Raw genomic sequence first — 25,924 nt, 5'->3', positions numbered from 1 at the left:
ATGGAGACGCTAGTAGGTGCAGACAGCTACCCAATTCTTTGCATTGCAATGGGGCAATGGAGCCCTGTGCAAACGCCAGCACTCCACCATGTTGTCGTCGCCACAAAAGCTTTGTGCTCTACTAAACCAAACGCAAACTCCGGCCGCTTACTCATCCCACATTACATGTGTTTCACTTCTTTTAGATGTGGACAGAAAGTGGCCAATAGAGTTAACTGCAGAACAGTCTGGCATTTCTTTACTCATCATCCCTACAAAGAATTTCTTTTGTTGGGCGTGGTGGCACATGCTTTTAATCCTAGTACTTAAGAGGCAGAGGTAGAAGAATGGCTGTGAGTTCGAGTTCAACCTGGGCTAGAGCAAGACCCTACAAAAATAAAGGAGGGAGGAAGGGAGGGAGGGAAAAATAATTTCTTTTGTTGCTGTTATTTTTTAAACTTTTTATTGACAACCTCCATATATTTATATATGATTCTAAGTCTCTTATCTAGTTCCTCAAACCCCTGTCTAGCTCTACCCACCCACCATATTCCCCAGTTCAGTATCTAATTCCCACCAAAGATGGTAGCAGTAATAGTAATAATCAGGCTTCAATTTGACAACACTGTTCACTCTGAAAGTAAACTCTTACCATGAAATGTTCAGGATATAAGCTTGCTCATCTTATCTTTATTAGATGAACCCTGGGATCAAAGCCTGATCAAATTACTTCTTTCATGATTCCAGAATGTTCTCACATACTTCTAGCCTTTGCTGGTATAGTTTCCTTCAATTGCGTTCAAGTTGTGGATATTTTCTATCCAGATTTGTAATGAATATTCTTAACATCAATAATGTGACTAAAATATACATATGGCCATGATTATTATTAAAGTATAAACTAACAGTTACTTGTGAATTTCAAATGAGGTCTTTGTGAGGAGACACAATAAAGAGTAAAAATGTACCTATCGCAGCTAAGCAGCAGTGAACTAAAAGGCAAACTTTACCTAGTCACAGAAAGAGAGATATACAAACAGAAACACCTGGACAATTTCAAACCTTTGCAGCTTTGGCCTTCTCTAGCTGCTGAAGCTGCTCCAGGGCAGGGCCTGGGGTCGTGGTTTCCAGGGGAAGATCCCACACACTACCACCTTCCCAAACTGTAAAGGAAAGAGAAAAAGTGAGAAAGAAAGATCAGTGGCTATAATACGTGATCACATACCCATAGGCCTAATAAAGACATGCTGCTTCCTGGACCTGAATGTGCAGCATCATATGCAATTGCTTATTTGGGGAGGAGGGGGTCCATTCTAACCCTAATTAGCCTAGGAGAGCCATGAGCATGAACTCTTCTTGCCTCAGCCTCCTGAATGCCGCCCGCCGACCCCCCCTCCCCTCCTCCCCCCCCCCCCCCGTCCTAAAATCCCTGCCTTCGTCCCCAACATTATATAGGCAACTGCTCATAGCAATAAAGCGAGTTCCTGTGAGTTCCTGCTTTGAAAAGATTCCCGACTCAGTGTGGTTTTTCTCCAGTGGCTAGGAGAGGTCTGAGTTGTCCCAACACTCATCTTCCTCCTTAACCCTTGGGAGGAACCAGCAGGCCTGGTCCTTTCCCTCAGCACTAACCTGCCCCCGCCAGCAGAGCCCGGCATCTAGCTGCTACAAATAAACTCCAGATGCATGCACCACTTTGTGCATCTGGCTTTAAATGGGTACTAGGGAACTGAACTTAGGTCGTTAGGCATTTATTTATTTATTTATTTATTTATTTATTTATTTATTTATTTATTTATTTGCAGGCAAGTGCCTTAACCGCTGAGCCATCATCTCTACAGCCGTCCACTTCCTGTTTTTGTAGCACAAAATACTGGACACAGGGCCTTGAAAATTCCTGGCAAGCATTCTACCACTCAACTCCATCCCCATTCATTACTCTACTTGCTACATTCTTAACACAGTCTACTTGTAAACATTAAATATTGTATATAAGGAGCTAGGTGTGGCGGCACACACCTTTAATCCCAGCACTCAGGAAGCAGAGGTAGGAGGACTGATGTGAGTTCAAGGCGAGCATGGGTGAAAGCCTACCTCTTAAAAAAAATAGTTAAGCTGTTGTATAAAAAATAGAGAATTTAAAAGATCCTGACTGCCCACAAATCCAAAGATATAAATTGCTTAATGAGGTACTCAGAATTTATAAAACATCAAGGAATGTTTTAGCATATATTATAAATGGGTGCCAAGAAAAGAACAATATGTGTGCCAAATAGGAATTTTTTTTTTCTTTCTTTAGGAAGCAAACAAATAGTCCATCTACTCCCACAATCCACAGGGTCAATGCTAAGAAAAATGTGGCTCAACGTTTGCCATCTCTAGGAAACCTCAGTCAATATGTTCACAGTTTCTGATACTTCTCAACACTCAACTATTATAATCTCTCCTCAAAGGACTATTGGTGTTGGTGCTTTCTACTCCTGCAGGTATCAGACCTTAATTTGTTCCAAAATTTCTGAACATCTTAACTTATACCACAATCTTAAATTCAAAAGAAGTAATCTGGGAGGACTCAGAAGGCACCATGGTGCTGAGAAGTGACAGAGGAGTGCTCAGCACTGAAACATCTCTATCACACCTTCCAAGGCTCAGGGCCCATTGAAGAAAAGGTAGCAGAAAGAATGTAAGAGTGAAAGGAAGGGTGGGACTCCTTCAATGTACTCTTCCACATTCAAAATGGCCTGGAGATCTATGACATCACAGTGCCTGACACTACCTACACAAGACCATCACAATAGGAGGAAAAGATAAAGAGAGGCTGATTGAGGGGAGAGGCTATGATGGACAGTGGAGTTGTGAAGGAAAGAGTGGAAGGGGGATTACCATGGGTTATTGTCAGTAATTATGGAAGTTGTCAATAAAAAAAGTAAATTTAATTTAAAAAAAGGAGAGGTCATTACTTATATTTTCATTTCTTCTTCCCATCCCACACACAATGGATGAAGATATCAAAAATAACTAAAGAATTTATTCAGGGATGGAGGGGCTGTGAATTTGATGTCAATACCAACCACCAACCCCCCTTCAGGAAAAAAAAAAAAAAAAGGAGGGGGAGAGGGGAAATTTTTGTACACTACTTAGAACATAAAATAAAAACTAAATAATTTTTGGTTCCATTAAATCGATAACTATCTGGTAACTCAAGAAAAATGGATCAAAATCTCTAGGACATTTTCTTTCTTTCTTTTTTTTTTTTTTCTTTTTCATGGTAGGATCTCACTCAAGCCCAAACTGACCTGGGATTCACTATGTAATCTCAGGCAGGCCTCGAACTCAGCAATCCTCCTACCTCTGCCTCCTGAGTGCTAGAATTAAAGGCATGTGCTAGCATGCCTGGCCCTGGGACATTTCTTACAAAAACTGAATTATAAAACTGTGATTCCACTCTAAGTCCCTGAAGTTGCCCTGAAGGTGAATCTGTTTTTACCTGTAGGCTGTGAGGCTGTGGGCTGAAGCTCCCAGATAGAGCCAGTATCTGGCACCGACACAGACCTAGTTACTGAAGGAATGATGTTCTGGTCAGATATTCTGTAAAAGGGAAATAAAAAAATTAACGTGTTCTTGCTGCTTAAAAAATGAGATAAAGAGGAATTTCTAGATTCTTTCTAAGTTATCTAGGTTATATGGCTAGAAAGCTCCTTAAATGTTTTAAAGCCTAATATTCTCTCAAAGCACCTGGGAGAGGAACACAGTTGAAGGCACAGTGTTCACATGTCTGGAATCCTCTGTGGTATTAGCAAATATTGATTTCTCAATAATGGAAACATCACTATCTTTTGAAAATCCCAGGTTACCTCCATAAAAGTTGTGATGTCATGGGGGCAGCATGCTATAACAAAAAGTCAAAGGGTTATATCTTAGTTCTGTCTCTGAGGTCTGCCATGTGTCAGGTCAGCCAAGTTCTCAGAGTCTCTGGAGTCCAGTTCATCCATCTTATCTAGAAGTCCAATGCGCTATCCATTGCATCACAGAGCCAGGTCAGTTCATCCATCTTAACAACGAAGATCCTACCAACTAACTTGCTTGTGTCATAGGACAAGTTAAGATTCACATGAGAAATGTCAATCATTTTGACTTGGAGAGCAATAAGTGACATATCTCTTCCTCAGGGGTGAATGAGAATCTGAAACAGAAATTTATGACTTTCCCCACAATTGCTCTTTCCATAGACCTACCTTAAAGGTTTGAGGATTCCAGAAAATCATAACCTTATCTAGCTTTATTCATCTCTTTTTTGAGGCATCCCAGGTAAAAGTGAAATTAAAATCCTGAGCTATAGTTTCTCAATGTTGTCATCATGTTGGGTAATTATTAAAAAAAAAAAAAACAACTGTATCCTCTATGAGTAAATAATCCAGATAAATGCTTACTGACTATTTTTTTAAACAGTGGTGTTTGTATACATAGTATGTAGGTATGTGTTTTATGCAGATATTCTGATGCCAAGATTGCTACAGTATGGCAAACTTCCTCTACTCCACACACAAGTATGCATGCACACATGTGCACAAACATACACACACAAAATATGACATGTAATAGAATGACCACCAACCTCATCTTCAGGGCCTGGAACTGCTGGAGAAGAAGAGCCAACTGTTGCTGCTGCTGGGATGACAAGGCTGCTTTTTGTTGTTGAGTCAAAACCTGTGCATATTGTTGCCTTCAAAAGTTAAATAAAAATGAGAAACTGTATCTTGTCTCTATCTGCATATTTGATTCAAACACTGAAAGGTAAAATGCAATGCTACCCCAAACCACCATGAGAAATAGCAATGAAATATATTTTATAAGTCTGCATAATAAATCACATAGAAAATTCTAAATTTCACTAAAGAACTGAGCTCACAGATAACCTGTTACTGGGCAAAGGTCAAAAGTGTATGTGAGATTGAGTAAAGGAAAGGTGGGGGGAAGGTCAACCAAAATCTAAGAGGGTATGAATAAGTCACATGGAAACCTACTGTTTTGGACAAAAAAAAAAAAAAAGTGAGCACAACTGGAAGCCATTAAGACTGTTACTAGAAAAACTTCAGTGCCAGGGATGGGATACCTTCCAGTGAGTTGTTGGCCAGGGAGGTCCATGATGCCCTCCCAAACAGTACAAGCCACTGCCACCAAGGCTCTTGGTTTCCCACCAGGACTAGATGGCAAGACCCTATTGCTGAAGACTCCATGTGGTTGGACTGCAAAGTCACTGAGAAATCTTGCTGGAGCTGACTTAAAAACCTCCTCCAAGTAGACCAGCTGACAGAAAGCTGGAAAAAGCCATGCTACATGCAGTTCAATGGGAGAGAGAGAAGTCATCACTGGAAATAAACAACAGTGGACACTGCAAGCCTTAAATTTGGCCAGCTGGGCCAAATGAGCGAATGGGTGCAATAGTGGCATGTCTGTTATGGTGAAAAACCACCACCCTCTAAATGGACTGGGGGCCCACTCCATGGGAGGAAATACATCCCTGATACTAAAAACCTATGATGGGGAAAGTCATGAGCCCTAGGGGTATAATGTCTGGTGGTGTCTGGCTAAATGTACGTATTATGCTCACCAAACTGCCTAGTAAACAGTTCTGTTAATGTTCATAGACATATATTAATGCTACTCTCAATTTTGATTACAGAAGCTTCTCTTTTCAGATAGTGGTGACCTCTGGGATGACTCAAAATGCACCACAGTGCTGAGATGTGACAGAGGGGTGCTCAGCACTAAAATATCTCTATCATATCTTCCAAGGCTCAGGGTCCATTGTGCAAGAGGTGGTGGAAAGAATGTAAGAGCCAAAGGAAGGGTAGGGCTCCTTACAACATGCTCCTACAGACACAAAATGGCCTGGATGTCCATGACCTCACAGTGCCTAACACTACCTACACAAGACCATTATAACAGGAGGAAAAGATGATGACATCAAAATAAAAGACAGACTGAGAGGGGGAGGGGCTATGGTAGAGAGTAGAATTGTGAAGGGGAAAGTGAGGGGGAGGAGATTACCATGGGCTATTGTCCATAACTATGGAATTTATCAAAAAAAGATAAATAATTTAAAAAGAAAAAGATGTATGTGATACATGCATATCATGCACCCACACATATATTAATCACAAAATATCAAAAACTGGCAAATTCCCAAGATGACTGGCAGTAGTCCTTTACTAGATTAAAAGTGAAAAGTAAGTGAGCAGCTATTTTTAGATGAAAACACACTGCAAAATCAAAATTACATCTATAAAATTCTCAAATTTTAGGTTTCAACAGGGAAGTTTTTTCACTAGCTCTGCAAAGCTCCAGAAGTAAACATTTTCAACTTTGCAGACCATACTGTCTGTTGCTACTGCTGCTCAATTCAGCCTTTGTTAAGAAAAAGCAGTCACAGACAATCTGTAAACTAGGCCCCAGGCCACCAAGGCCACTATGCCAACCCATACACCTTATTACTGAAATTGCCTGGAATGTAGCACAGGCCTGCCACCCCAACACTCAGGAGTGTGAGGCAGTAGGAGCATGAGACTGAGGCCAGTCTGAGATACACAGCGAACCCTCTATCAATAAAGAAGGCAAAGGGACACAAAACCTGAGTGATTTTATATCACTCCATGCCATTCCTAACAGTGTAAACTTCAGCTTCTTCCAATCTTGCCTATGTGTTTCATCTGTATCCCTCAGGAAGTATTTGGTTCTTAAAATGTTTGTCAGCTCATCCTTTGGTAACTAAAAACTGTGAAAATTAAAATGAGTGTCATCTTCTGCAAACTTCTGGCAGCTAAGACTAAAATTAGGATGCAGAATGAGAAAAGTATAAGTAGTAGGCTGTTCAAATATCATGAAAGACTTCATCCTCACTATAAAGGGTGGGACTGGGGAGTAGACTCTATCTCAGGCACCTTTGGTGCTGCAGTACATCCCACTTCATTACTGCTCTTACTGTATTAAAAACTGCTGGTACTGGAGGTGCTGCATCTGGTATAAGGCATTAAGTTCCTGCTGCCGAGTCAGGCGTTCCTGGTCCAATTCTCCCTGGGAGGAAAGAAGTATATGAGAAAACACAACTGAATGAAATGCAAGGTGCCTAACAGTTACTTCGTGCACATATCAGACAATACAGTGAAGACCAAGACCTTTACACCTCCTCATACGCAGTTTAGTTTTGCCTAAACTCTTCCTGAAAAACATCAGCATGTTCAAAACCTAAACAATGCCACCTAGTGGAATAATGTGATGTCTATATCACAAGCTGTTCCCTGAGTTAGAAAGAAAAGGCACTGGCAGTCTCCACTACCTTCTTCAAACTAAACCCTCAACTGTGCTCCAGACTTGTTATTCTCACTGAAAAGTTGCCTAGTATCTCTAATATTAAGAGTGGCTTCTTTTAAACATTTTGGAGAAATCAGAGAAAAGGCATGGTGGCACACGCCTTTAATCCCAGCACTCAGGAGGCAGAGGTGGGAGGCCTCCTGATATGCATGAGTTTGAGGCCACCCTGAGACTACAGAGTGATTTCCAGGACAGTCTGGGCCAGAGAGAGTTCCTACCTCAAAAAGCCAAAGGGAAAGAAAAGAAAAAGAAAAAAAGAAATAAAGAAAAGAAAAGGAAAGGAAAGAAATCCAAGAAATAGGACAACACAGAAACAAAATTATCTAAAGTTAAAGGAAATGCTAGGAAATTTTGCACATAATGAAAATATAAAACCAATGAACAAATAACTTTAAAATGTTTACACTATGAAAAGAATTTTGAGAACTATTGTTTGAAAATTGAGTGTATCTATTACTATTAATACATTTTAAGTTTGAAAACATAGGCTGCAGTGCATTCCTTGATTTTTGAGGTGGGAAGACCCACCCTAGTCATGGGCAGTACACTGGCTGCTCTCCTGGACTGAATAAAGAGCAGACAGCAAGCTGAGTACTACCAATGATCACTCTCTGATTTCTGACTATGGATGGCATGTGACCAAGCACTTCAAGCTCCTGCCATTATGCCTTCCCTGCTGCCATAATGGAGTTTAGGTCAAACTGAGCCAAAATATGCTACTGCTTCCCTAGGCTGCTTCCATCAGGTGTTTTGTCACGACAAGGAAATTAACTAACACAGAAAGCAAGAAGTGAAACAATTACTGTGATAAACTGAACCAGGAGATTCTAATGCCTTTGCAGGAAGAATGTGGATGTATTTTCAACTTTTGGCTAGAAAAGCCCTTCAGAAAGCAGTAAGCAGAGCTTTATGGGCCACTGTGGGGGAATTTGGAAGACCAGAAAGCAAAGACAACACAGACAGTAGAGGTCTGGTTCATGGAAACTATGTTACAGACCACTTGTGCTATATTCTGGCAAAGAATGTGGCTCCTTTCTCCCATGTCCTCAGAACTTGGGTGGTGATGAATTTATAAGTAATGGAATGGCTTGTTTGATGGAGGAAATTTCAAGTCAGGATAGCTTCTAAGCTATGTTACAGTGCTCTGTGTTCAGCTTGATAACAACAAGCAGAGCAAAACAATATGAAAAATCAGCCTAACATGGGGAATGGAGGGAATTTAAAGTTACAGACAAGGGAGATTCTGAGAAAGCAGCTTATAATTCTTAAAGACTAGCCCCATAGGAGAAATCTCTCTGCACTGAGACAACAGGACAGGTGCCTGAGGATCCATCTTGTGATATCAATATTCATTTAAAAAGAGACAGTTGGCATATGCCTTTAATCCCAGCACTCAGGAGGCAGAGATACAATGATTTCTATGAGTTAGGACAGCTTGAGACTACAGAGTGAGTTCTAAGTCAGCCTGCTCTAGAGTAAGACCCCCATCTCAAAGACACAGAGAGAGAACAAACTGAGACTGCCACTGAAAGCATTCCTGCTCAAAAACCACCCAATCTCCTAGGAAGTGTTTCCCTAGGGTCAAAGCAGAAGACACATAAAGGCTAATGCAAGTGTGACCCAAGAAGGCCAGGCTACATCCTGTGCTGGCAGCATTGGCTCTATGGTACTGGTTTTACAGACATGGAAGGTGGGTGAGGGAGTCATGGAAGCCTATGCTAAGTGCCAAACCACAGTCAAGGTCAGGCAGTGTGTGGTAAAATTGAATTCTCTGCAAGGAGGCCCTGAGAGGCCCTGTGTGAAGCTGGAGGAGTGAAGCCTAAGTTGCAACAGAGGCTCCAGGCTGTTGGAGGTGCTTGGAGCACAGGGTGCCCACTAAGAAAACCGCATGTACAGAGTACAGCAAGCCCAAGAAAGAGGATTGTGTGCTGCACATATCAGCTAAAGGTGTGGAGCTACTCAAGCCCTCTGGAGCCCAGATGATTCCATCATAAGCCCTAATAATTCAATGTGAATTTCAGGATTTGCTGCCCACGCTATTGGGTTTGGGTCTTGCTTTGACCCAATCTGTCTATCCTATACCCCTACTCCTCTGTTTTGTAATGGACATATTTACATTGTACCACTGCATGCTGGAATTCTGTGATTTGTTTTTAGGTTTCATAGGGGCTCACAGTTAAGACATTAACCCAAGTCTCAGAAGAGACTACACTTTTACACTTTGGAACCTTTTATTTTATTTATTTTAGAGACAGTGAGAGAGAAAGAGGCAGAGAGAGAAAGGGAGAGAGGTGGGGGAGGGGGGGAGAGTGAGAATGGATGTGCCAGGGAATCTGGCCACTGCAAACAAACTTCAGACACATGCACCACCTTGTGCATATGGCTTTATGTGGGTACTGGGGAATCAAACCCAGGTCATTAGGCTTTGCAGGCAAGTGCCTTGCTAAGCCATTTCTCCAGCCCAACGTAAAAACTATGGGGATGTTTAAAAGTTAGATGAATGAATTTTGTATTATGTGATGGCCATGAACCTATGAAGACAAGAAGAGGAAGGTTAGGGTTAGGACTTAAAGATGGTATGTTTGTATGTCAGATGACAAGATGTAGACTTCTGCTAGTTAATACTGATTGTAGATTTGACAGGATCTAGAATCCAACAGGAAACTAACCTCTGGGCATGTCTGTGAGAGTGTTTCTAGATTGGGTTAATTAAGGTGGGAAGACCACCCCAAATATGGGCAGCATCATTCCATGGGCTGGGGTCCTGGACTGAATAAAAAAAGAGAAAGCAAACTAAACACCAGCTTCGTCTTTCTCTGCTAACTAGGAAAACTGTGTTACCAGTTGCCCCAAACTCCTATAGCCAGGCCTTCCCTTCCTTACAATGATGCCCTCAAGCAAGCCAAGATAAGGCCTTCTTTCCTCAAGTGACTTTTGTCAGGTATTTAGTCATAGCAAGAAAGGTAACAAATGTAACTAGGTTCCCAGTCAAAGAGAAACTACACCTCTAACATGTATATCTAATACATGTCTAATATTTATTCCAGGCCAGTTGGAAGGTACTCACCATATGAGGAGAGGGAGCTGGACCTGGAGAGAAGGGAACCCTTCCCCACATTTTCATGATATCACCAAGAGGTTGAAAACTTTCATCACATGCTCTCTTCACCAGCAAAGACATAGTGAAATAGCCCGCCTGAAACCACTCTGACATCTCTTGATTATTGAAGGGACCTATAAGAAAACCAATTAAACAGAAGGACATTAAGAGTCCTTTCAGGCTGTAAAATAAAAATTACACCCTTGGTCCCGGGTTTATACATATTTTACAACATCTTAATTTACCTCTAAATAGGTTCCCATTATAACAAAAACAATTTTGAAACAGGCTGGTTTTGTTTCTTTCTTTTGTGTTGCAATCCTGGGCATCAAACTCAGCACCTTGCTCATGACAGGCAAGTGCTCTACCACTGAGCTACATTCCTAACCCACTCCCTGTTTTTATATATCCCAAGTTCTCAGCACTGCTTTAATGGCTCTGAGCAGTGTAACTGTCTCTATCTCAAGTTCTGAAACAATTGACTTGTCAGAAAAATACAATACAATTGCAAAGAGTTAATAGCACTTGTTGTCTTTAAAAAAAATTTTTATTTTTTTATCTGAGGGGAGAGGAAAATAGAGAGGGGTATAATGGGTGTGCCAGGGCCAGTAGCCACTACAAACGAACTCCAGATGGATGTGTCACCTTGTGCATCTGGCTTTATGTGGGTAACTGCTGAGATATCTCTCCAGCCTACTTGCTGGTTTGTTATCAATGAGGCAGAGAGAATACAGATGCTTAGGGCTGAACACAGTCTCACAATTTTTATTACATTCTAGACATTAGTGAAGTTGAGATAAAAAGATAAAAGTAATAGTCAATTGAACATGGCAAATTATAATTTATTTACCCAGGTAAGACCATATGTGGGCTTGGGGGGGGTTAACATTCTCCAGATGTTTTCCAATAAGAAATAATCACACACTTTATATATAAAATGAAGGGCTGAAGAGATGGCTCAGCAGTTAAGTGAGCTTCCTTCACAAGCACGAGGACCTGAAACTAGTTCAACTCTCCAGATCCCACATAAACAGCTGGATATGCCATGCCCTGCAAGAAACCTCAGCCCTATAAAGGGGAGCAAAGAGACCAGGGAATCAACCAGGCTTGCAAATAGCAAGCTCTGGCTGGTATGGATAAAGTGACTGTGCTCAAAGAACAGGCAGAAGAGTGATGGAGCAATATCCAGCTCTTCCCACCACAGGCAAGCACAGCTACATGTAGCAGGTGAGCACATGGGGCACTGCAAGGACACATACATGTGCATACCAACCCACACACAGCAAGCAAAAAAAATCAACATTCTACCGAGTAAGTCATCTGTGACTTCATTCAACAAATACTTATTGAACAGTGACTATATCCAAACAAAGCTCTAGAACTGTTACTTGAGAAAGACGGTACAGACCTGTTTATCCCTATTCCTCTCAGTAAGTATCACTACAAACAAAATAATGAGAATTAGAGCTGGAGAGATGGCTTAGCAGTTAAGCGCTTGCCTGTGAAGCCTAAGGACCCCGGTTCGAGGCTCGATTCCCCAGGACCCACGTTGGCCAGATGCACAAGGGGGCGCATGCGTCTGGAGTTTGTTTGCATGGCTGGAGACCCCAGCACGCCCATTCTCTCTCTCTGCCTCTTTCTCTCTCTGTCGCTCTCAAATAAATAAATAAATAAATAAATAAATAAATAAATAAATAATTTTTTAGAAATGAGAATTATATATAAAGCAAACAGAGAGACACTCTAAAGGGTGGAGCAAAACAGCAAAGTTGGGCTGGAGGGATGGCTTAGTGGTAAAGGCATTTGCCTGCAAAGTCAAAGAATCCCAGTTTGGTTCCCCAGGACCCACATTAGCCAGATGCACAATGGGGGTGCATGCGTCTGGAGTTCGTTTGCAGTGGCTGGAGGCCCTGGCGCACCCATTTTCTCTTTCTCTCCCTCTTTCCCTGTTAAATAAATAAAAATAAAATAAGAAAGAAAGCAAAGTGACTAGGGGCCTCAGGACTGAAGAGATGACAGTGAAGTCCTTGGGCTTTCTTCTATTCCAGACCTGGTGATGAGGAAGTTGGCGATTCTAGAAAAGTGGCTCACAACATATAGCTTAACAGTGATGTGAATGTCCACGCACATTCAGCAGCAACCAAACTTTGAGTTTTGATCTTTTCCTAAGCTAAAAATACATAGAATATAGTATCTCACCATGCTGGGCAACAGCAGCAAAACATTGCTCTCAGCCAGTCACATGGTGATAAAGGTTAAAATCTAGGACTCTGGTGGTGTGATATGATGTGCTATTAAGCTATGATGTTCAATAGGTTAAGAATATGAAATGTAGTTCTGACCTACAATATTTTCAACTTATGATGGGACCAGGGTAGCCCCCAGGGAAAGCAAGGAGCATCTACATGTGCTGTGTACAAGAAATGCAAACATAATAAAAGCAGGAAGACTGAAAGGATAAAAAATTATATAAAGCTGGACATGGTAGTGCAAACTTTTAGTCTCGGAACTCAAGAAGCAGAGGTAGGAGGATTACTATGAAATTGAGGTCAGGTATTATCAGGTGAGTTAAGGGCTGGTGAGATAGCTTAGGCGTTAAGGTACTTGCCTAAAGACCCAGGTTTGATTCCCTAGTACCCATGTAAGCCAGATGCACAAGGTGGTGCATGCATCTGGAGTTTTTCTGCAATGACTAGAGGCCCTGTGTGCTCATTCTCCCTCCTCATTCTGCCTCTCCCTCTCAAAACAAAATAAATAAAGTATTTAAAAAAAAAAAAAAAAAGGTCAGGGCTGGAGAGATGGCTCAGTGGTTAAGATGCTTGCCTAGGGACCCAGGCTTGATTCCCTAGTACCCACATAAGTCAGATGCACAAGGTGGCACATGTGTCTGCAGTATCTAGAGGCCCTGGTGCACCCATTCTGTTTCCCTCTCTCTAAAAAAGAAATTATTTTTAAAAATAAAGATACTAAATCAATAGTTGTATTAGTATTTGATAAGTAGAGCCAAGAAAGACATACAATAAATACAGGATCATTCAACTAAGACACTGCACATATGTATGAGCCAAAAGCAAAGCTACAAAATATATAAAACAGAATCTGAAAGAATGGAAAAAAGCAGGTAATTCACAAACTGAAGACTACACCATCCCCCACTCAAAAAAAATTTATTTATTTAAAAGCTGGGCATGGTGGCACATGCCTTAATCCCAGCACTTGGGAGGTAGAGATAGGAGGATTGCCGTGAATTTGAGGCCACCCTGAGACTCCGTAGTGAATTCCAGGTCAGCCTGGGCTAGAGTGAGACCGTACCTCGAAAAACAAAAAACAAAAAAAAAAAAAACAAAAAAAAATTTACTTAAGAGAGAAAGAGAGAGGGAAGGAAGCACACCAGAGCCTCATGCCAGTGCAAACAAATTCCAGATACAGGTAACACTTTGTATCTAGCTTACATGGGTACTGGGAAATTGAATCAGGCTGTCAGGTAAGCAAGCACCTTTACCCACTGAGCAATTGCTCCAGCCCCCACTCAATGTTTGATAGTGCTAAACAGAAAATCGTAAGATGATAGTAAAGCTAACATCTTTAACCAACTGAAACTGACACTTGTAGAATACTTTAAAGACAGCAAAAAAATATAATATTCAAAAATCTAGGGCTGGAGAGATGGCTTAGTAGTTAAGGTGCTTGCTTGCAGAGCTAAAGGACCAGATTTGACTCCCTAGGACCCACGTAAGCCAGATGCACAAGGGGGTGCATGCTTCTTAAGTTCGTTTGCAATGGCTGGAAGCCCTGGGGCACCCATATTTCCTCCCTCCCTCCCTCCCTCCCTGCCTATTTCTGTATCTCTCTCCCTCTCAAGTATATAAAAATAAAAATATTTTTAAAAATCCACATGAGGAAAAAAGTGGATAGAACTGAGTTTGAGATCACATCAAAAAAACAATAATCTTGGGCTGGAGAGATGGCTTAGCGGTTAAGCGCTTGCCTGTGAAGCTTAAGGACCCCAGTTCGAGGCTCAATTCCCCAGGACCCACGTTAGCCAGATGCACGCATCTTGAGGCCCTGGCGCACCCATTCTCTCTCCCTCCCTCCCTCTCTCTCTCTCTCTCTGCCTCTTTCTCTGTCTGTCACTTTCAAATAAATAAATAAAAATAAACAAAAAAAAAGAAAAGAAAAAAAAAACAATAATTTGTGCATTACTAATGGTCACATAAAATGGTACAGCCATAGCGGAAGGGATTGGCTCAGTTGATAAAACTCTTGCCATACAACCAACATAGTTCTGACTCCTAAAATCTATGTAACACTAGGGAAGATGGTGAGAATCTGTAAGTCCAGTGCTTAGAGGGCAGAAACAGGTAGATTTCTGGGGCAAGATGGCTAGCTAGACTAACCACACATCAATAAGCTCTGAGTTGCAAGGGAGATCCTATTTAAAAACATAAGGTGAGGAGTGGTTGAGGAAAACACCTCACATCTGACCAACATACACACACACACACACGCACACACTCATACAAACACTCATGCACATATGCCACCCACGTATACATGCAAAAAAAAAAAAAAAAAAAAAGACAGTCACTCTGAAAAAGTGTGGTTGTTTGTTTAGGAAAGTAAAAATAGCCAGGCATAGTGATGCACACCTTTAATCCCAGCACTTGGGAGGCAGAGGCAGAAGGATTGTTGTGAGTTTGAGGCCAGCCTGAGACTACACAGTGAATTCCAGGTCAGTATGGGCTAGAGAGAGACCTACCTCGAAAAGAAAAAAAAACAGTAATAAGAAAGTAAACATACAGGAAGGGGGACAAAGGAAGGTGGTAGGTGTGTGATTATGACCAGGGTACATTGTACATAAGTATGGAGGTTGTCAATAAAAAACAAACCAAAGGGGAAAAAAAAAAAGTCCTATACATAAAACCACCCTTTAACCTACCAACTGCAATTCTAGGCAATTATACTGAAGGAATGAGGGCACATTCACACAAAAGCCTGCCCATGAGCAGAAGTGTCTCTGAGTGGGCGAAGAATGCTAAACCCAAAAGCCACATGTTGTAGGAAAATCCCAGTGCCAGGGATGGGACATCTTCCATTGATCTGTTGGCTAGGAAGGCCCTTGAGGCCCCCAAAACAATACAGGGTGTTACCAATGTTCCTCGCTGTCCACCAGAACTAGATAATAAGACTCTATTATTACTGAAGACTCCACTAGCAAGACAGTAAAGCTAAGCTAGAACTGGCCTGGAAGCTTCCTCATTGCTAGCTAGCTGTCACAGTTGGGAAAGTGCTCCGTAGGCTGCTAGGGGAGAAAAGTCATTAACAGTCTTAACCAGCCAGCCAGGCAACATGTGCCCACTGGGGCAACAGTGGCATGACTATTTTGGGATAACTACTCGCTGATTATATTTGAGGCCCTCTCCAAAGGAGAGAAGTCACGTCTAGTACTAATCAAATATGGTTTCTCCCCTAGGGAGAAGCTACTACTGTTGTTTGGCTAAATGGGTATGTTGTGTTCATCAAGTTGCCCTCTAATTTACATTTTAAAATATATTTTTACTTTTATTTATTTGACAGTTAAAGAGAGAGAGAATGGGTGCGCCAGGACCTCCAGCCACTGCAAATAACTCCAGACACATGTGCCCCCTTGCGCATCTGGCCAAAGTGGGCCCTAAGGAATCAAACCTGGGTCCTTTGGCTTTGCAGTCCTTAACCACTAAGCCATCCCTCCAGCCCCTATTTTTATTTTTATTTACTTATTGGAGAAAGAGAAAGAGGAAGAGAGATGAAAGAGAGAGAATGGGCATTCCAGGGCCTCCAGGAACTGCAAATAAATTCCAGGTGTTTGCGCCACCTTGTGCATCTGACTTACATGGGTTCTGGGGAATTAAATCTGGACCCTTTGGCTTTACAGGCAAGTGCCTTAACAACTAAGCCATCTCTACAGCCCAATATATTTATGTTTATGCCGACAGATTAGTGTTGCTCTTACTTTTGGTCTGAGAAGCTTCTTTTTGCAGATGGTGATCAATGAGGAGACTCAAAATTCATCAAAGTATTAAGAAGAAGTAACTATGGAGTTCTCATCACTAAATGAGACATCTCTATTAGGTCCTCTGTGACAGTTTGAATCTATGATCCCTAACAGACTCTGGCATTATTAAAACTGAATTTTGCCAGGCGTGGTGGAGCACGCCTTTAATCCCAGCACTTGGGAGGCAGAGGTAGGAGGATCGCCGTTGAGTTCGAGGCCACCCTGAGACTACATAGTGAATTCCAGGTCAGCCTGGGATAGAGTGAGACCCTACCTCAAAAAAACAAACAAAAGAAAAAAAATTGCGTTTGCATGGCCAGGCATGGTGGCACATACCTTTAATCCCAGCACTAGGGAGGCAGAGGCAGGAGAATCACTGTGAGTTACGAGGGCATCCTGAGGCTACACAGTGAATTCCAGGTCAGCCTGAACTAGAGTGAGACCCTCACTCAAAAAAAAAAAAAAAAAAGTGGAGTTTGCAGCTTCTGCCCCTAGCAGGCAGAAATGGGGCAGGATTGGGGGCGGGGTGGCCACTGGGGGTGGATCTGAATTCCAGCCTAAGGTATCCAGAGTGTTGAGATTGGCCTGGGGTTCTCAGAGTATGCTTGCTCATGGTGCTGGTGGTGGTTTTCCCTCTGTGTAGACACACATAAAAGGGAAACAAGTTGCAAAGGAAGAGATCAAGTTATCATTACTTGCAGATGACATGATTCTATAAAGTACCCTAAAGACTCTACCAGCAAACTTTTAAGAGCTGATAAACACCTCTAGCCATGTAGCAGGATACAAAATAAGCACACAGAAATCAGCAGCCTTCCTATATGCTAACAACAAGCATACAGAGAATGAAATCAGAGAATCACTCTCATTCACAACTGCATCAAAAAATAAAGTACCTTGGAATAAACCTAACCAAGGAAGTGAAGGATCTCTACAATGAAAACTTTAAAACACTCAAACAAGAAATTGCAGAAGACACGAGGAAATGGAAAGACATCCCTTGTTCTTGGATCGGAAGAATCAATATTGTGAAAATGGCAATCTTACCAAAAGCAATCTACACATTTAATATAATCCCCATCAAAACTCCAATGGCATTCTTCACACAAATAGGAAAAGCAATCCAAAAATTCATTTGGAAGCACAAAAATACCTCAAATATCTAAAACAATTTTGAGCAACAAAAATAAAGCTGATGGTATCACCATACCTGATTTTAACCTATGCTACAGAGTCAGAATAACAAAAACAGCATGGTACTGGCACAAAAACAGACATGTTGATCAATGGAACAGAATAGAGGTCCCAGGTGTAAATAAGCTATAGCCACCTGATGTTTAACAAAAAATATCAAAAATACTCATTGGAGAAAAGACAGCTTCTTCAGCAAATGGTGCTAGGAAAACTGGATATGTATCTGTAGAAGGATGAAAATAGATCTTTATCTCTCTCCATGCAAGAATTAAGTCCAAATGGATCAAAGACCTTAGTATCACACCAGAAACTGAAACTACTAGAGGAAAAAGCAGGGGAAGCCCTTCAACATATTGGTCTTGGCAAAGACTTTCTGAATATAACCCCAATTGCTCAGGCAATAAAGCCACAGATTAACCATTGGGACCTCACATAATTGCTGTGTGTTCAAGCCACCCTACATGGTGAAGTCCAGGTCAGCCTGGGGTAGAGCAAAACCCTATCTCAAAAAAAACAAAGTGAAAAAAAGAAAAATAGGAAGGAAGGAAGATTTCCATGGAAAGCATTAGGAGAAAAAAGGATTAAGGGACAGGAGACCAAAAAAAGGTAATGGGAGGGGATTATGATCAAAATACACTAAGTGCATGTATGAAAATTATCAACAGAAAGTTTTTAAAAATCTGCCTATGGGCCGGGCGTGGTGGTGCATGCCTTTAATCCCAGCACTTGGAGGCAGAGGAAGGAGGACTGTCGTGAGCTCAAGGCCACCCTGAGACTACATAGTAAATTCCAGGACAGCCTGGGCTAGAATGAGACCCTACCTTGGGGGGGGAAAAAAAAAAAAAAAAAAACCTGCCTATGAATGTTTTATTTGTAATAGTAAAAAATTAGAACCCAAATGTCCATCATATAAATGGTTAAACAAACTATAACATTGATATCGTCCAATATGACTCAATAATATAAAGAAACTAATTACTGACATATGAAGCCACCTAGAGGAATCACCAGGGGATTTTGCTACACAGAGCCAACCTCTACCAACCCAAAGTTACATACTATACATTCTATTTACAAAACATTCATAAAATATTAACACATAGAATGTAAAATAGGTTAGTGGTTACCAAAGGTTAGTAAAGGAGTATGAGTAAAAGGCAGACACATGTGGTTATAAAAGGTAACATGTGGAATTCCTGCTAAAATAGAAAGGTTCTGAGTCTGAACTGTGTGGATATTACTATCTAGATTGTGAAACTGGATTATACTTTGGTTATACTTAATAAAATGCTATCCTAGAATCGAGACTTAACATAATCCAACAACTAATTTCAAAAGAATGTACCAGTATCCTTGACAGAATTCTTTTTTCATTCTAATCTAACTTCAAATCTTTGAAGGGATTCATTTGTAATACAGTACTGTCTTTTTTTAGCCAATATTGGTTCTCATGACTTCTGAAAACATTCAAGGTCCTCCAATACTGCTGCAATCACTCCTGCTGGTCAGCGTCATTTACCTGGCCAGCTGGGAAGACCAGAGTGCAAGTAGTCTCGAGTATTCTGCTTATAGTCCTGCTTATTAGTCATCATATTCTGAACTGTATTCAATTTTCCTATTATTTTTCTTCCGTTGTAAAGAAAGTCTATTGACTTCTTTCTCTACTGTTATGTAAGCTAATATTAAGCAAATTCCTCTTTAAGAAACTCTTGGAGGTAATACAGATACATTAATAGTTACAGTAAAAATAAACAACTTACCTTGGATTTCTCCCTGGGGATCTTTGTAATACCACTTCTGCATTGCTTCGTGCATCAATGGAATTGACACTCCTTTAGCTCTGTGCTCTTGCAGTTTTGATGCCAGTCTCTCATCATCTAGTGCACTGTCTTGGAGGTAAGCCACCATTTTCTCAGCTTGCTAATTACAGGGGGAAAAAATGAAGGAAGCAAATGATCCTAATACTTAGCATGTAATAATAATGCCTACCTTTTTTTGTAATGCATGAAAGACACTATCCAAGAAAAATAGCAGGTAATGATTTTCTCAATAAGCCATGAAACAGGTTTCCCAACTTCACTGCGAAGGTAATTACAGCTCAAATATGTCAAGTCTAGACTAAGTTTCAAAGTTATTAATCAAACCAACGAGATTGAAATACAAAATAGTATAAATCAAAGCCCAGGTTTCTAATCAACACATTAAGGTTTTAAACTAATATGCTGTCGGTCAACTTTAAATTGCATCAGGTATTAACGGAACAAAAACTCACACAAATAAAATCTTTTGTTAAGTTTTACAAAGGTACTGTCCTCCTTCCTGCATTTCCTGCCTCTAAACACACCATCCCAAAAGAAAGAGAAATTCTTTTGTAGAAAAGCAAGCTATCAAGGCTGGAGAGATGGTTCAGTGGTTAGAGGTGCTTGCTTGCAAAGTCTGATGGCCTGGGTCCCCAGTGCATTTTATGTGCAATGCTAAGAGGCCCTGGTATGTCCATTCTCATATTCTATTCTGTTCTGTCTCCCTTCTTTTCCTCCCCTTTTCTCTCTTCTGCTCCCTCCTCTTCTTCTTCCTCCTCCTCCTTCTGTCTCTCTCTTTCTCTCTCCTTGCCAATAAATACATTTTTTAAAAAAAACAAGCTATCATTTACTTTCCATTAACAATGGTACATACAATTTTAAGGAAATGCAGAGACATGAATAAAATGAAATACACTGAGACTTTTAAGTATTTTCCCTGCTACACTAGAGGTAAAAACCACAGAAAACACAGTGGCTATCCACAGATGTTTGTATTCACCATTTTTAGCATTCCACTAATGTTAAAAGAAAAAATGAAATATAAACAGCTAAGGGCAACCTCAGAAGATCAAAAAATAACCTGACACAATGACTACCACATAGCAGAATCTTATGAGCATGAAATGATCTGAAAGACAATCACTCTTACAAATATTAAATAACCAAACAAGTTCTAGTTCTTAAAATCTAGTGCATAAAATTCTACAGATGAATATTCACTTAAAGCTTTCTGACATTTTATGGTAATTTAGAGATGAAGGTGAGTAGTGTGAATTATACCTGTTCCAAATGTTCAAGACCGTCTTCATCGTCTGGCTCTGTGGAAACACTGCCCATTCCAGGAGCACTGATGACGGCTGTCTCAACTGGCCGAAGGGCAGGACTAGGAGTAGGAACAGGAGGTGGAAGGATGAGAAGAGGAGAGGTTGTGTCTGGAGGGAGCTGTGTCAGGGGCTGCTGGATATCAGGAACCATTTCTAAAGGAAAATAAATTAGAGCAATGAAAATCCTTGGCAATAAGGAGATTCCTAAGAGGCTAACTCTGCTGTGTGGACCCCACAGAAATGTGGACCTGTCATGAGCACTGAAGCGGTTTCTGATGGAGTCGTATAGCGTTCCTCCCTAGACTGTCAGAATTACTGCCACAGAACAAGTTAAGAGGAGAGGTAAAGGGTGCCTAAAGGAAGCATCTGTCAAATACTTAACAGGTGGCAGCAGTCTAGTCCCTCTGTATAGGATGAACCCAAGTAGTAAGAGAAAATTACAGCTCTCATCAAAATACCTACTAAAAATATCTGCAATTGTCTTGAAAGAATATGAATTTCAAGTCATAATTAACTTAATACAGCATTACATGTCTTATTCAAGAATCTCTCTCAGGAATGCAGAATGTTCTCAGTAAATGCAAGTTGCAGCAGTGGCTCTGCTTTGGGTTAAATTTCTAACCTTTCATGAGAAGATGATGAGGAAGGTGAATGGGTAGCATGCACCCAGATGAGACTAGATGACATGTAGTTTTTCCTGTAAACCCTTGTCTGTTCAATTATGCAGAGCTTCTCCAAATACCTTCTCCTCTCAGGCTTTGTGAAGCATATTTAAAGGAAAGTCTGTGCATGGTGTCTCCGGTTCACTACAACACACAACTGATACAACATGACTTGGGCTTCCCAGCTCTCAGCAAAGTCTCTCTCTTGAAGATACAGTAACACAAAGCTGACAAATCCAATGACTTTTCTCATCTTCATCAGTTGGCCTCTTTGCAGCACTGGATGTCGTCGGTGCTGTCTGAGCTGAACTGTCCTCAGCTAGTTTGCACTATTGCTCTCCTTGGCTGCCCTTTTGCCTCTGAGGATCTCTCTGGCTCCCCTTCTTTCCTTTATCCTTAAAAATACGAATTATGGCTTACACAGTATGGCCGGCGACATTAGCTAGCGCTCGCTCAACTCTCTCTCTGACGGGGAAAGCAGCGGACTACCAGAGACTGAATTCTATCTGCCTCTTTATTTCCAACAGACTCATGTTCAACTTTCGCTCATGAAAATAGCTGGGAAAATTTTTATTAATCCTTTTATTTTTCTAAAAAAAAAAAAGTTAATATAAAATTATAGCCCCCCCCAAAAAAAACAAACAAAAACAAAAGGAACCTGAACCTTAGTGACACAGCTGGAACAATCCACAGCGGTGGGAGAAGAGATTTAATTTTAGTTGATTTTCTGTGGTTGTTGGTTGTTCACTAGTCTCACGGTGATGAAGCTGCGCATTTTTTCAATGGGACCAAGAAGCTGCTGGAGGTTTGGTTCTCCAGGCAGCAATCTGACGCTAACCAGGGATCTGGGGATCTTCACACCATCCCGAGGTCTGAATGGGATGTCCTTTTGAAGGATGTGCAATGCTCAATCATAAGTGTTGACAAAAACTTACAAGCAGGAAGCCTATGTACTCAAGTGAGAGTAGCATGTTTGTCTCCAAGAGACGTTTTAATTTGAAGACATGTGGTACCACCCTCTTACTGAAAGCACTAGTTCACCTGTTGAAGCTTGCTAGGGATTACAGTGGGTTTGACTCAATTCAAAGCTTCTTTTATTCTCGTAAGAATTTCATGAAGCCTTCTCACCAAGGGTACCCACACTGGAATTTCCAAGAAGAAATAGTTTCTGAGTGCCATTTTCCCAAATGGAGCAGAATATTGTATGGGACATATGAATTCTGACTGTTGGTACTTGTACACTTTGGATTTCCCAGAGAGTCGGGTAATCAGCCAGCCAGATCAAACCCTGGAAATTCTGATGAGTGAGCTTGACCCAGCAGTTATGGACCAGTTCTACATGAAAGACCGTGTTACTGCAAAGGATGTCACTCATGAGAGTGGAATTCATGACCTGATACCAGGTTCTGTCATTGATGCCACACTGTTCAATCCTTGCAGGTATTCGATGAATGGAATGAAATCGGATGGAACTTATTGAACAATTCACATCACCAGAATCAGAATTTTCTTATGTCAGCTTTGAAACAAACTTATGTCAGACCTCCTATGATGACCTGATCAGGAAAGTTGTGACGTCTTCAAGCCAGGAAAGTTTGTGACCACCTTGTTTGTTAATCAGAGTTCTAAATGTTGCACAGTGCTTTCTTCACCCCAAAAGGTTGAAGTTTTTAAACGTCTTGATTGCCAGAGCGCCATGTTCAATGATCACAATTTTGTTTTTACCAGTTTTGCTAAGCAGCAGCAACAGCAGAGTTAAGAAAGATGAAGAAAAAGCACAAAAAGAGAGGACACATAGGTGGTGGCTGCTTCCTAAATGTTGATACTGGGGGCCATGCTGTCCATGACCACCACCTTGTAGTTGCAGAAAGCCCTAGGTGTGATCATAGTGTAATCACTTTTAAGTGTATTCATTATTGTATCAAGGAGTTAGATATCTTGCATGAATGCTGTCTTCTGTGTTTAAGTATTCTATGCCACTCTTGCTGTGAAATTGAAGTGCATGTAGAAAAAAACTTTTACTACATAAAACTTTACAACTCATGTGGAAACAATTCAATTTGGTTTATGCACAGTATAATATTACTGCAAGTATCGTCCAAAATTCCCCACAGACAAGGCTTTCGTCCTCATTAGATGATGGCATCAGCTGACCATCTGGGACTGTTCTGTTAAATTGTTGCCAGAATGTTACATCCAGTTACCTCCACTTTCTAGAATATATTCTCTACTAATGTTATTTAAAAAACCAGTTTCTACTTCATACAGGTGTTTTTTGCAATGGCAATTAAAGTTTTTCTTCCACAAGTTGAGTCCTTAAGAAAATGATTCCAGTTCATTTGTGTATAACTATTTGAATGATTGTTCCTACATTTGAAGTCCTTTGCTTTCTCCCCTCACCATGGTGTCTTGCCTCCCACTCCACCCCCCAATTAAAGCAATACACTGTGCCACTGTGGGTTTGTATACTAATCTTACACCCCAGATGGGGGAGTGGGGGAAATGGTCCCTGGGCTTAATTTTCCTTTAAGACCATGGGAACGTGGCCTTTTGAGCTCTTCTGGAATATGACAATAATGTCTCAAAAATAAAATTAAAGGTCTCATGGATGATTAGTGGGAGGACCTGCAGACAGTTGGTAGATCAAGGTATAACAGCCCCGTGGAAACCATCTGTTAAGGGATGCTCTTTAGTAGTTAGCTTCTAATGTGGTAGTGTGCTGCCCTTACTAACTTGTTAAGTGGTCTGAGGGGATTCTTACCAAGAAGTCTTAAGCAGGGAGATTTAACGAAGTGGTGTCCTGGACTTAAGATCATTCACCTTCGCTTACTTCCAGCAGCCATTGTCACCAGTTTCCACTAACGGTGTCCTATAAACTTGGGTTTAAAGCTGAATCTATGGCTTTTCCATCGTGACTTCAAGTTGTGTGATTTGTGACGCATGTGGACTATCTGGCTTTACCTGTTCCTTTTGGTCTTCGTTCACATGATCAAATGAATGACTGCCCAGAATGAGAACTGTTGCCCTGACAGCCATACAGCAGAGTGCATGAACGAATAACAGTCTTCTGAAAATACTCAATGGGAGCAGACTAGAAATGCCAGCTTTCTAGAGTTACCATCTTTTAGCTAATTTGCAACTACTGTGGGATTTAAGCAACTGAGATAAGAGCAAAGTTGACTAAATTTTATATCTGTAGTCCTCACAATTTTTTCCTGACAATTTTTGGATTGATGCAGTGATGTTTTGTTCCTTCCATATTTATAAATGAAACACCTTTTTTTAGTGTTTCTACACATAGAACCTACTTGGTTTGAAATCAAATGGTTGGAAGGGTTCTGACTTCGGTGTTACGCATGCTGTTGATGGACTGTTTCACTGAGGAGCTCTCTGTCAGCTTTATCAGTCTGCCTCTGTGGTGAGCCCAGCACTTAACCTTTCACTTGCCCTGTTGCAAGGAACAATGCTTAAGATGGATTTTGTTCTTTTACAGTTCCCTAGTAGATTTAATGACACTTGTTGGCCTGAGGTTTGATTTCTTTTTCTCCCCTCCCCCCAATAGAACTAAGAATTTTGATGTTGAAAGCTCACACAAAGTTATGTGGAACAAAGCCTAAAATAATGAGAAATGTAGATCAAATAGTAATCTAAATGTGATAAAGGAGGGAAAATTTTGGTGCCATAATTTCTCTCTTAATTGGTGTTAGACTTTAACCAGCTGAAATATATTTCTGTACCACAATGTAAGCTTCAATAAAAGTTTGCTTAATTAAAAAAAAATACGAATTACCCAAGATTCTATCTTCAGCCCGCTCTTCTCACACTACCCAACTGTATACTTGTAGTGGTGGTGCACTTTTTGTTTTGTTTTTGAGAAAAGGTACCATTACTTAGCCCATGCTTGCCCTAAAATTCTCAATCCACCTGCCTCCAATCCCCAAATGTTGGAACTGCAGGCACACACCACCACACCCAGCTAAAACTCTTAAGTCCTTACTATCTCTTTAGCTGTAAATTACTCCTCTCCAGCTATACTCCCTTATTCACAACTATTCTCTGCTCAATTTTATTTATATCAACATTTCAGAGCCAATACTGAAAATTATTTGCTCTTCTCTAAAATGGGGGCCTCAACTTCCATTATCTTTTCCTATAAATGGCACCACAAACTTTTCTCCCTGTTGTGTCCTACTGGACAGCCAATAACTAAGTCCTGTCCACTTTGACTCTGAAATCTCACCTGCCACTTCTTCCTTTCACAGATGCACTGCTTACCTCACTTTGTTACTCAGAAGTTCAAAAGGTGCAGAGCAGCCCATTTGTCATCATGGGATGCCGTCTACCAAGCTGTCAGATCTAAGCTGCAATTATGTTCCCTACTAGACTCTTTGGCACACCTCATATGTCACCTAAATAAAAACAGGATCTGCCGGGCATGGTGGCGCATGTCTTTAATCCCAGCA

General features: G+C 40.9%; 1 protein-coding gene and 1 pseudogene across 4 annotated transcripts in view; one reads left to right on the top strand and one right to left on the bottom strand.

Annotated features, from left to right (window-relative positions):
- Nucleotides 1–25,924, bottom strand: part of Gigyf2 (GRB10 interacting GYF protein 2) — a 187,674-nt gene that overhangs the window by 27,200 nt on the left and 134,550 nt on the right. For all 4 annotated transcript variants that reach the window (XM_045147291.1, XM_045147288.1, XM_045147289.1 and 1 more), the window contains 7 exons: nucleotides 20,756–20,952; nucleotides 19,436–19,595; nucleotides 10,415–10,581; nucleotides 6,959–7,050; nucleotides 4,592–4,699; nucleotides 3,464–3,564; nucleotides 1,042–1,142 (listed from right to left, as the gene is read on the bottom strand). In XM_045147291.1, coding sequence (XP_045003226.1) covers nucleotides 1,042–1,142; nucleotides 3,464–3,564; nucleotides 4,592–4,699; nucleotides 6,959–7,050; nucleotides 10,415–10,581; nucleotides 19,436–19,595; nucleotides 20,756–20,952 — 926 coding nt within the window. The remainder of the gene's footprint in view (nucleotides 1–1,041; nucleotides 1,143–3,463; nucleotides 3,565–4,591; nucleotides 4,700–6,958; nucleotides 7,051–10,414; nucleotides 10,582–19,435; nucleotides 19,596–20,755; nucleotides 20,953–25,924) is intronic.
- Nucleotides 21,873–23,220, top strand: LOC123460075 (annotated as a pseudogene).

This window comes from Jaculus jaculus, chromosome 4 (genome assembly GCF_020740685.1).
Source record: "Jaculus jaculus isolate mJacJac1 chromosome 4, mJacJac1.mat.Y.cur, whole genome shotgun sequence".
Taxonomy (NCBI): Eukaryota; Metazoa; Chordata; class Mammalia; order Rodentia; family Dipodidae; genus Jaculus; species Jaculus jaculus.
This window is presented reverse-complemented; position numbering and strand designations above follow the sequence as displayed.